Source organism: Schistocerca cancellata, chromosome 11, assembly GCF_023864275.1.
Source record: "Schistocerca cancellata isolate TAMUIC-IGC-003103 chromosome 11, iqSchCanc2.1, whole genome shotgun sequence".
In the NCBI taxonomy this organism is placed as follows: domain Eukaryota; kingdom Metazoa; phylum Arthropoda; class Insecta; order Orthoptera; family Acrididae; genus Schistocerca; species Schistocerca cancellata.
In genome coordinates, this window is record NC_064636.1 from 36,252,618 (window position 1) to 36,264,770 (window position 12,153).

A 12,153-nucleotide genomic window follows, 5' to 3' on the forward strand; every position below is an offset into this window, starting at 1 on the left:
TTGGTCCTGCGATTGCAAATTATTTTAAATGAGATACACTTGCCTTACATCTCCGCTGCAGTGACTTTTCCGGCATGTGATTTACCTTCATACACTGTAATGACATATTTATTTGAAAGCTGTATTCAAAAATTAATGTAAATTTAATGTAATCATCAAACCTAGAATCATCTTCCCTTATTGGTGGTGACAGAGTTGATGTTTACAAGTTCCCTGTGGTCGTGAGCACAATACTGCTGTTTATACCTAATTTCATGTTACTGTCAGGAGCAACTCCAGGCCCATTATTTTAATTTCAATGTCTGATCACTGCAGCATAAGTCCTTGTAAATTTTCTTGTCTTTGGGTTGATCTCGGTTGCAATGGGAAGGGTTGCAGGAACTCGACTTCACCATTCAGTTAATTTTACTCATTTCTGGCCTTTTGCTGTTGTCTCCTTTAAATTTCTGTTACTTTCCAATAAATTCGAACACCAAAAAAAAAAAAAAAAAAGTCAGAAGAGCTGATAGGATAGATGGTAATTTAATTATAAAATAGAAATCTTGGAGATAAAACTACCACTGTCAGCACATAAAATGAAAAATAATGGGTGGTACTGTACAAAGTTACCATGACTGGTGAAAAATTGGACCTGATTGACTGTACAGTATGTTTTAAACTTATGTTTATGGTGCTCACAATAATAAATTGAACTTTGTTTCACACAATATAATGTACAAAAAAGAAAACAATTTTTGCAGTATGCAAGTACCGAACCTGTTGTTGTTGTTGTTGTTGTTGTTGTTGTTGTTGTTGTCTTCAGTCCTGAGACTGGTTTGATGCAGCTCTCCATGCTACTCTATCCTGTGCAAGCTTCATCATCTCCCAGTACCTACTGCAACCTACATCCTTCTGAATCTGCTTAGTGTATTCATCTCTTGGTCTCCCCCTACAATTTTTACCCTCCACACTGCCTTCCAATACTAAATTGGTGATCTCTTGATGCCTCAGAACATGTCCTACCAACCGATCCCTTCTTCTGGTCAAGTTGTGCCACAAACTTCTCTTCTCCCCAATCCTATTCAATACTTCCTCATTAGTTACGTGATCTACCCATCTAATCTTCAGCATTCTTCTGTAGCACCACATTTCAAAAGCTTCTATTCTCTTCTTGTCCAAACTATTTACCGTCCATGTTTCACTTCCATAAATGGCTACACTCCATACAAATACTTTCAGAAATGACTTCCAGACACTTAAATCTATACTCGATGTTAACAAATTTCTCTTCTTCAGAAACGCTTTCCTTGCCATTGCCAGTCTACATTTTATGTCCTCTCCACTTCGACCATCATCAGTTATTTTGCTCCCTAAATAGCAAAACTCCTTTACTACTTTAAGTGTCTCATTTCCTATTCTAATACGCTCAGCATCACCCGACTTAATTCGACTACATTCCATTATCCTCGTTTTGCTTTTGTTGATGTTCATCTTATATCCTCCCTTCAAGACACCATCCATTCCGTTCAACTGCTCTTCCAAGTCCTTTGCTGTCTCTGACAGAATTACAATGTCATCGGCGAACCTCAAAGTTTTTATTTCTTCTCCATGGATTTTAATACCTACTCCAAATTTTTCTTTTGTTTCCTTTACTGCTTGCTCAATATACAGATTGAATAACATTGGGGAGAGGTTGCAACCCTGTCTCACTCCCTTCCCAACCGCTGCTTCCCTCTCGTGCCCCTCGACTCTTATAACTGCCATCTGGTTTCTGTACAAATTGTAAATAGCCTTTCGCTCCCTCTATTTTACCCCTGCCACCTTTAGAATTTGAAAGAGAGTATTCCAGTCAACATTGTCAAAAGCTTTCTCTAAGTCTACAAATGCTAGAAACGTAGGTTTGCCTTTCCTTAATCTTTCTTCTAAGATAAGTCGTAAGGTCAGTACTGCCTCACGTGTTCCAGTATTTCTACGGAATCCAAACTACCGAACCTATGACCTATCATTCAGTAACCATTAATGTTAACTGGAGACTATTATTACTGTTGCAGCCTGGCCGCTAATATACATTGTATTAATATGACTACAGTTTTGTAGAAATGTTGTATTCTCTTGTACTTTTGTAATCATTTTCCTGATGTCATAGAACAGTTTGCGGACAAAATTTTATGGGATAGATCTGACAAATATATAAAGCATCTGTCATCATAGTCACGTTTATCAGTTGTATTTACTAAGGTGCCACACACATATATTTGAATCCAATGCTTTATTTCATGTAACAAAAGAGACATTGGGTGAATTTTTGTACTACTGAGTAGCAGGAACAACAAATAAGTTGATATAGAGCTTTAAATGAGTGATGGATTTTTACTTTCACCTGCGAACTAATATTGGTTCCCATTTGTCCTGCTGACTTTTGGATAGGACCAATTTAACACTGACTATGAAAAGAGGTGTTCAAACCCGATACCGCAACAAGATCTGTGAAATCTGCTTTCGCTATTAACAAAGGATAGAAGGGAAAAAATTTGTTTCGTGCTCGTCGCAGCTAATGTTTTTCGACTCATTTGTCTTGAATTTGTTGAGATTTTTTTGTTGCTAAATATTCAACATATTCTGTTTGAAGCTACTGATCAGTTTTAGCAGTGCAGTAGACGGTTAAGTGCAGTTCTTTAATATACACAGCTAAATATGCTGCAGCAGTCAATGTATCACCAGCGGCACAATGGGCCCAAAATGGCGGCCACTGGCAAGTTGGCCGTACTTGCCCTATACAGAGCTTTATAGTGTCAGCAGAATGGTGAATATTGAGAGTGTCAAGAACTGTGCTGTGATTGAATATCTTCATTCGAAGGGAATGGTGCTCAAGGAAATTGCAGAGGACGTGCAGAATACACTTAAGGATAGTGCTCCATCTTATGAAACATTGAAAAAACTTGGTGTTAGACTTCAAACATGGAAGAACAAGTGTGGAAGATGCACGAAGGAGAGGAAGGCCTGTCGCACCCGTTGCCACTGATGAAACAGGGACTGCAATTCGTGATATGATTTTGCAGGATCATTGAACAATGTTGCACCACGTTGAAACCACATTTTGAATCTTCCATGGGTGTGCTCGTGACATTGCTGTGGACATTTCGGAATGCGGAAAGTTTCATCTCGGTTGATCTCGAAAGACTCGAATGCAGATCAGAGACGAGACCGTGTGCAGTGTTGTGAAGAAATCGTCCGCCAATTTGAAATGGATGAAGACTGCTTTCTTGCAAGGTATGTGACAGTGGACGAAATGTGGGTTTACCATTTTGAGCCTGAGACAAAACAGGTCACAACAATGGAAACATCCTTCATCCCGTACCCTAAAAAACTTCAGAGTGCAAAAATCAGTCGTCTAGGATGCAGAAGGTGTAATTATGGTGGATTACTTGCAAAAGGGCATGACTGTCAATGCATTATACTATTGCACCCTCCTGCACTATTGGAGAGAAGACAGAAAGAAATTGGCACATAGATCAGAATAACACACCAGTGCACAAAGCCCTCGCAACATTGGAAAAACTGCCTGACTGCAGGTTCCAGTTGTTACGTCGTCCACCATAGTCTCCAGATTTGGCTCCATCAGACTTTACTCTTTTGCCAAACCTAAAAAAGTCCTCAAAGGATGGCGATTTGATAGTGATGATGCAGTGATCGATGCTATGAAAGCTTGGTCGGACTCGAAATCGAAGAACTTTTATTTGTGAGGTTTGCAGAAGTTAACTGAGCAAGCCCACAAGTGTATTAGTGTACACGGATATTATATTGAAAAATAAATTGGTCTTATGAAATTTCTGTCGTTCTTGATTTGTTAGGCTAGAAACTTTTTGACCCCTCCTCATAGCTAAAGCGTAATTAAGAAAATGTTGACAATTGTTAATATGATAAAATATCACAGAGTTTCATTTAACGTAATTTAGTAATAAGATACCTTATTCATAAGTAGGACCTACAAAGTTTTCAAAGCAGAGATAAGAGGTTACAAGCCGACGAGCCAACACTTCAAAGATTCAACAGGCAAACTGATAATCAACAACGAGGACACATGTGAGCTACTAACAAAATACTTTAAAAATCTTCTAAACTGCGAGGAACAAACACATTTAATTTTCAGACAGCCTCAAAAGCAAAATCCACCTTCAGAACCACCACCACTGCATCAAATTGAACAATACATTGGCCATCTGAAAAACAGAGCGCCCCATGAAGATGGCATATTAGCTGAGATGTGGAAATGGAGGAAAGCAGGCAGCTGAAACCATTTATGAGGTTATTCAAGATTGCTGGGAGAAGGAAAGAATACTGGACGTCTGGAAACAAGCCATGATCAATCCACTACAAAACAAGGGTGACAGGACAGATGCCAAGCGTGGTGGCCGAGCGGTTCTAGTCGCTACACTCTGGAACTGTGCGACCGCTACGGTCGCAGGTTCGAATCCTGCCTCGGGCATGGATGTGTGTGATGTCCTTAGGTTAGTTAGGTTTAAGTAGTTGTAAGTTCTAGGGGCCTGATGACATCAGATGTGAAGTCCCATAGTGCTCAGAGCCATTTGAACCATTTGACAGGACAGATACCAACAATTACCGTGCCATATCTTTGCTTCCAGTCTCCTACAAAATTTTGTCTATAGCTGTACTGAATGTGATAGAAGATCAAGCAGAATACACAATTGGTGAATACCAAACCGGGTTCAGAGAAGAGAGATCATGCCCAGAGCAAATTTTTAATTTGAAAACTATCCACAGGATCTGAACAGTGCAGAACCTTAACATAGTTGTTACATTCTTTGATTTCAAAGCAGCATACGATTTCACAAGTAAGTCGACCGTTGCAGAAAAAAAGTAATCAGAGTTAAACCAACGTATCTGAACATGGTGTAATACATCAAATAGCGAGTATGACACAGTTTTTTTGTACCACAGTGACAAACGTATTTTTGGAAGTCTGCGTCAGTGACAGAATTAAGTGCTGTAATCTTCACAAATACAAACTAATATTGATTACAGGTTTACTAATTTTACTCTGTATGCTATAAACTTAACGAAATTACATTGCCACTTTCATTAGGTTTTATTTATATTTTGCGTCTTGGCTAGGAAAAACGAATTATTTAGTTGTATGAATATAATAGAGGGAAACATTCCACGTGGGAAAAATATATTTAAAAAGAAAGATGATGAGACTTACCCAACAAAAGCGCTGGCAGGTCGATAGACACACAAATAAACACAAACATACACACAAAACTCTAGCTTTCGCAACCAAAGGTTGCCTCGTCAGGAAAGAGGGAAGGAGAAGGAAAGACAAAAGGATATGGGTTTTAAGGGAGAGGGTAAGGAGTCATTCCAATCCCGGGAGCGGAAAGACTTACCTTAGGGGGAAAAAAGGACAGGTATACACTCGCACACACACACATATCCATCCATACATACAAGACACAAGCAGACATTTGTAAAGGCAAAGAGTTTGAGCAGAGATGTCAGTCGGGACGGAAGTATAGAGGCAAAGATGATGTTGAAAGACAGGTGAGGTATGAGCGGCGGCAGATTGAAATTAGGAATTAGCGGAGATTGAGGCCTGGCGGATAGCGAGAAGAGAGGATATGCTGAAGGGCAAGTTCCCATCTCCGGAGTTCTGACAGGTTGGTGTTAGTGGGAAGTATCCAGATAACCCGGACGGTGTAACACTGTGCCAAGATGTGCTGGCCGTGCACCAAGGCATGTTTAGCCACAGGGTGATCCTCATTACCAACAAACACTGTTTGCCTGTGTCCATTCATGATGATTGTATGAATATAATAGAGGGAAACATTCCACGTGGGAAAAATATATCTAAAAACAAAGATGATGTGACTTACCAACGAAAGTGCTGGCAGGTAGATAGACACACAAACGCACACAAAATTCAAGCTTTCGCAACAAACGGTCGCTTCATCAGGAAAGAGGGAAAGACGAAAGGATGTGGGTTTTAAGGGAGAGGGTAAGGAGTCATTCCAATCCCAGGAGCGGAAAGACTTACCTTAGGGCGGAAAAAAGGACAGGTATACACTCGCGCGCGCGCCCACACACACATATCCATCCGCACATACACAGACACAAGCAGATGTCTGCTCCCGGGATTGGAATGACTCCTTACCCTCTCCCTTAAAACCCACATCCTTTCGTCTTTCCCTCTCCTTCCCTCTTTCCTGATGAAGCAACCGTTTGTTGCGAAAGCTTGAATTTTGTGTGTGTGTGTGTGTGTGTGTGTGTGTGTGTGTGTGTGTGTGTGTGTGTGTGTGTGTGTGTTTGTGTTTGTTTGTTTGTTTGTTTGTGTGTGTATCAACCTGCCAGCACTTTCGTTTGGTAAGTCATCTCATCTTTGTTTTTAGATGAATTATTTAGTTGGTTTGATGTGGGTACCTACTTATTACATTTTTCTCGTTCATGAATCAGAAGACCTACAAAATGGTAGTCTTTCTCAGTATACTAGGATGGCTGAAAGACTGATTAGGGTTATGCGGTCTCAGAAATCCGGTGAAGATCATTAGCCGAGACTTGCTTCAGTTAGAGTAAGTGAGGCGTGACATAATTGTGATAGAGAGCGTCATGCATTAAATCACTCATGGCTACATATAATGAATAACTCGTCCAGCCATAGATGTTCAGTGCTACCCGTGTGGACCTGGAGCAGATTGCTAGTAAGTAAAACTTCCTTAGTTACTATCCTTTTTGGTGTCGTAATTTTCGTGGTCAGAGGTATATTTTAAAAATATATAGGGCTAGGATCTTCGCCTCATTATTATTATTATTATTATTATTATTAATGCAAATTATTTGTTGTTGTTAATGCAAATTTCCATTTAAGTTTCTTATATATTGTTCTCACCACAAGAGTCGAAAAGAATGGTCAGTATGACCTGGACATTGCTAAGGACTGCTATTTTTTTACACGCACCTGAAGGATGTCAGATGTCTCTGCTATGATGGCTACATCTTGATTTTTGGGCCGTACCCATAAACTCGTGTATTGCCTGTGACCACAGTATTTGGAAAGTTGGTGTTTCTCGTTGTGTTTTGCATTATGTCCTGTGCGATTTGCAGTAAGAATTTTGTGGACACTTTCCTCATGCACCAACTGTTGGTGTAAATTGAGTGTACCAATCTAATGCTCACCGCTATCTCATTCGCAAGTTCTTATACTGTGACATAAGGTGGCACTTTCTCTGTGACATTGTCATTTCGGCTTGTCGAGGGCTACCCGGACGCGGTTCACTGTCCATTGGTTGCGTTACCATCTTTGAAGATGTTCTACTAGTCCTTTACCACTGGACCTGACGGGATACCAATTCGATTCTACACAGAGTACGCGAAAGAACTTGCCCCCTTCTAACAGCCATGTACCGCAAGTCTCTAGAGGAACGGAAGGTTCCAAATGATTGGAAAAGAGCACAGGTAGTGCCAGTCTTCAAGAAGGGTCGTCGAGCAGATGCACAAAACTATAGACCTATATCCCTGACGTCGATCTGTTGTAGAATTTTAGAACATGTTTTTTGCTCGCGTATCATGTTATTTCTGGAAACCCAGAATCTACTCTGTAGGAATCGACACGGATTCCAGAAACAGCGATCATGTGAGACCTAACTCGCTTTATTTGTTCATGAGACCTAGAAAATATTAGATACAGGCTCCCAGGTAGATGCCATTTTCCTTGACTTCCGGAAGGCGTTCGATACAGTTCCGCACTGTCGCCTGATAAACAAAGTAAGAGCCTACGGAATATCAGACCAGCTGTGTGGCTGGATTGAAGAGTTTTTAGCACACAGAACACAGCATGTTGTTCTCAATGGAGAGACGTCTACAGACATTAAAGTAACCTCTGGTGTGCCACAGGGGAGTGTTATGGGACCATTGCTTTTCACAATATATATAAATGACCAAGTAGATAGTGTCAGAAGTTCCGTGCAGCTTTTCGCGGATGATGCTGTAGTATACAGAGAAGTTGCAGCATTAGAAAATTGCAGGAAGATCTGCAGCGGATACGCACTTGGTGCAGGGAGTGGCAACTGACCCTTAACATAGACAAATGTAATTTATTGCGAATACGTCGAACGAAGGATTCGTTATTGTACAATTATATGATAGCGGAACAAACACTGGTAGCAGTTACTTCTGTAAAATATCTGGCAGTATGCATATGGAACGATTTGAAGTGGAATGATCGTATAAAATTAATTGTTGGTAAGGTGGGTGCCAGGTTGAGATTCATTGGGAGAGTCCTTAGAAAATGTAGTCCATCAACAAAGGAGGTGGCTTACAAAACACTCGTTCGACATAACTTGAGTACTGCTCATCAGTGTGAGATCCGTACCAGGTCGAGTTGACAGAGGAGATAGAGAAGATCCAAAGAAGAGCGGCGCATTTCGTCACAGGCTTATTTGGTAAGCGTGATAGCGTTACGGAGATGTTTAGCAAACTTGAGTGGCAGACTCTGCAAGAGAGGTGCTCTGCATCGCGGTGTAGCTTGTTGTCCAGGTTTTGAGAGGGTGCGTTTCTGGATGAGGTATTGAATATATTGTTTCCCCCTACTTATACCTCCCGAGGAGATCACGAATGTAAAATTAGAGCGATTCGAGTGCGCACAGAGGCTTTCCGGCAGTCGTTCTTGCCACGAACCATACGTGACTGGAACAGGAAAGGGAGGTAATGACAGTGGCACGAAAAATGCCCTGCACCACACACCATTGGGTGGCTTGCAGAGTATAAATGTAGGCGTAGATGTACCTGTGAGTTGCTCACAGCATTGCTCCCCCCCCCCCCCCCCCCCCCCCCCCCACACACACACACACACACACACACACACACACACACACACACACACACACACACACACACACACACACACACACACACACACGAAAGCTCTCAGATCTTGTGAACGGTTTCCACTCGATCATCTTCTGCGAAGTGTTACTACCAAAAGTATGATCATACAAAGTATCATGTGACTAGACTGAGGATTTTTTGGCATGGTGTGCACAGCTTGTTATCTTGGATGGAGGGATATCAGCAGATGTAACTGAGGTGTGTCCCAAGGAACTGTGATGGAACTATTCCTGGCCGTACAAACAATATTAATAGTAACCTCAAACTTTTTGCAGATGATGCAGTTCTCTTCAGTTATGTATTGTCTATAAAAAGCTGCACAAATATTTAATCAGGTCTTGACAAGATTTCAAAGTTATGCAAAGATTGGCAGTTTTCTTTAAATTTTGAAAGATGTATCATTGCACACTTCACAAAAAGGGGGGGGGGGGGGGGGACCATTCTATGACTACCGTATCGATGAGCCACAGTTGAAATTGCTAAACCCTGCAAAACATTGACATTACACTTTGTAGGCATATGAAATGGAATGCTCACTTAAGATATGTTTGAGATGTAGAAGGCGCAGATGGTGGTTCAAATGGAAAGAAAAGAGAAAAAAAGGTGGACTGGTAGGGAAATGCAATCGGTCCACAAAGGAGACAAAACTCTTGCAACCTATTTTAGAATATTGCTTAGGTGTGTGGTACCTGTTCGCAATAGGATCAACAGGAGATATTGAATATACACAGAGAAGGGTGGCAGGGGTGGTCACAGGTTTGTTGGACGTGTGGGAGAGTGAAGAAAGTGAGCTGACACACATGTTTAACCCCGTATATATCACTCACATAAGAATCGTGACAATAAGTTTACAATAATACAGCACACACAGGAGCATTTAAACAATTGTTCCTCTTGTGCTACGTATGTGGCTGGAACAGGAAGAAGCCCTAATAAATGGTACAATGGGGCTTACCCTCTGCCATTCACTTCACATTGATTTGCAGAGGGTAGATGTGTCATCGAGGTTTTAGCAAGTTTGTGCCGTCATTTTTCAACTTAAATTGAATCCAATGAGCACTCTTTACACATACTTCTTTATAGACTGGCTGATACCTTCTGCTGGTAGGAAAAATATTCACGGCCGTGCACAAATGTCCCCCAAAACATTTCCAGTGACGAAAATCTCCCGCACTTAAAAGTTTTTATGCTGGAAAGGAGGCTGTTCAATACTTATTGAAAACCCATTGTACGTGGCCTGTGGCACCTCTTCCAACAGCACTGTGCTGCTGCTACTCTTGTTGTTGTTGTTGTTGTTGTTGTTGTTGTTGTTGTTTTGGGGTGGTGGTGGTGGTGGTGGTGGTGGTGGTGGTGGTGCACATGTATATGATGGTGCCTCTTGATTTCTTCCAGTGATTTTTGTGTCAGAAGGTGCTTCCCCAAGCTGTTCATATGTTCACATGTGTGGAAATCTAAAAATTTAGAAGGAAACATACTTAGTGAACCTAGCAGACATCACTGTCAGCCATTTGTAGGTTTTTGTCTGATGCAACAAATCTATACAAATTGAGTGAATCCATATGAAACTGAGCCTTATATTATTTTTAATTTGAATTATATAATAGTTTTCTGAATCTACAGAAGTTAAATTTTGTTGTCCTGAAATAATTATTGAAGTTATAAATTAGATGAAGTTGGCAATTTTGTAGATGAGGATGAAGGTCAATAAATTTGCTTGTTGATGTTGATATTTATTTCAGTGTGGGTTATTTCAATTAATTTTTTAGAGCAGAATCCTATCTTTCAAGCAAACTATTCATTGTTACTGTAACGTCGAGAGGGAAAGATTTAACCTGGGATAAAGTTCATGGTCCTTTTTGCTGTAGTAAATCGTAAACATATACTGTATGTTTTGTTTATAAACATACATCCATGCAGTTTCCTTGACTTTTAAAATATTTAGACTTGTAAGTCTAATAATTTTTTATGATTTTAAATGTAGAATGTGCTAAATAATGCAGAGCCACATTTAATTATGGTCTTAAGTGTATCTACAGAAACAATTTATTGCATCTGTATTTCGGTGGTTATGTATGTTTGGATTTTGATGAAACATGTGGCATGCATGTGAATAAATTAATTGTGGGTGTAAGACTTCTTTGTTGAATTGACGACTGTAAAGACATTGCAAAAATCCAGAGATTGAGCTAACAGAAACAAATTTAAAATTTCAGAAAGGAGGACGGATCAGAAAGAAGCTACGTCAGCGTGATGACGATGACAGCAACGTGGACACTGCTGCACACCAAATACCAGTGGTGAGTTATATCATTTGTGCTCCTTCCGTACAGGAGCAACATGATAGGGCACTGTAACGATTACGGCTTATGGTGGGAACACTATTTTGTAATACATTGACTTGAAATTTGTGTGTCAGACTCATGTGCGTATTACATCTTCAGAAAATTTTTTCTATTCGGACCTCTTAAAAATGTTCTCCAAATAACATTCTAAACAAAAAAAAAAAGACGATGCACCATGGAACAATTAGCCAAATGGGATGGAAATCGGTAGATGGATGATTTATTCAAGTGAAAGAGTGTCACAAATTGAGCAAGTCAGTAATGTGTCGGTTCAGCTATGTTCCTTATGTAAGCAGTTACTTGGCTCAGTATCGGTTGAGAATTGTCGAATGTCCTGCTTAGAAACATCGCGCGAAGTTCTGTCCAGTCAGTACGTTAGATCATCAAATCCTGAGATGTCGGAGGGCCCTGCCCATAATGCACCAGATGTTCTCAGTTTGGGAGAGATCTGGTGGCCTTGCTGGCCAAGGTAAGATTTGGCAAGTACGAAGACGAGCAGTAGAAGTCCTCGCCTTGGGTGGGCAGGCACTGTCTTGGTGAAATGTAAGCCTGGGATGGATTGCCACGAAGGGCAACAGAATGGGATATAGAATGTGATTGACGTACCACTGTACTGAAAGTTGCCACAGATGCCTACAGAATGGTTCCTGCTGTGAAAGGAAATGAGTCAGGCTGGTAGACCATCGCTATCCCGATCGTCTCCAAATACATCTTCACCGGTCATCGGGGATCAGTTCGAAGTGGGGCTCGTCACTGAAGACAGTTCTGCTCCAGTAAATAAGATTTGAGGCTGAATTTGCACGACACCACTGCAAGTGGGCTCGTTGGAGTACAGAGGTCAATGGTATTTGGCACAAGGGGTGCCTTGAGGTCACCCCCCTTTCTGTGAGCCTTGTATTGTTTGTTAAATCGATGATAATGATGAATCTGG

General features: G+C 40.8%; 1 protein-coding gene across 3 annotated transcripts in view; it reads left to right on the forward strand.

Annotated features, from left to right (window-relative positions):
• The window catches only part of LOC126108764 (THAP domain-containing protein 6-like), a 159,095-nt gene that overhangs the window by 77,068 nt on the left and 69,874 nt on the right, over window positions 1-12,153 (forward strand). For all 3 annotated transcript variants that reach the window (XM_049914116.1, XM_049914118.1, XM_049914117.1), the window contains exon 3: window positions 11,094-11,177. In XM_049914116.1, coding sequence (XP_049770073.1) covers window positions 11,094-11,177 — 84 coding nt within the window. The remainder of the gene's footprint in view (window positions 1-11,093; window positions 11,178-12,153) is intronic.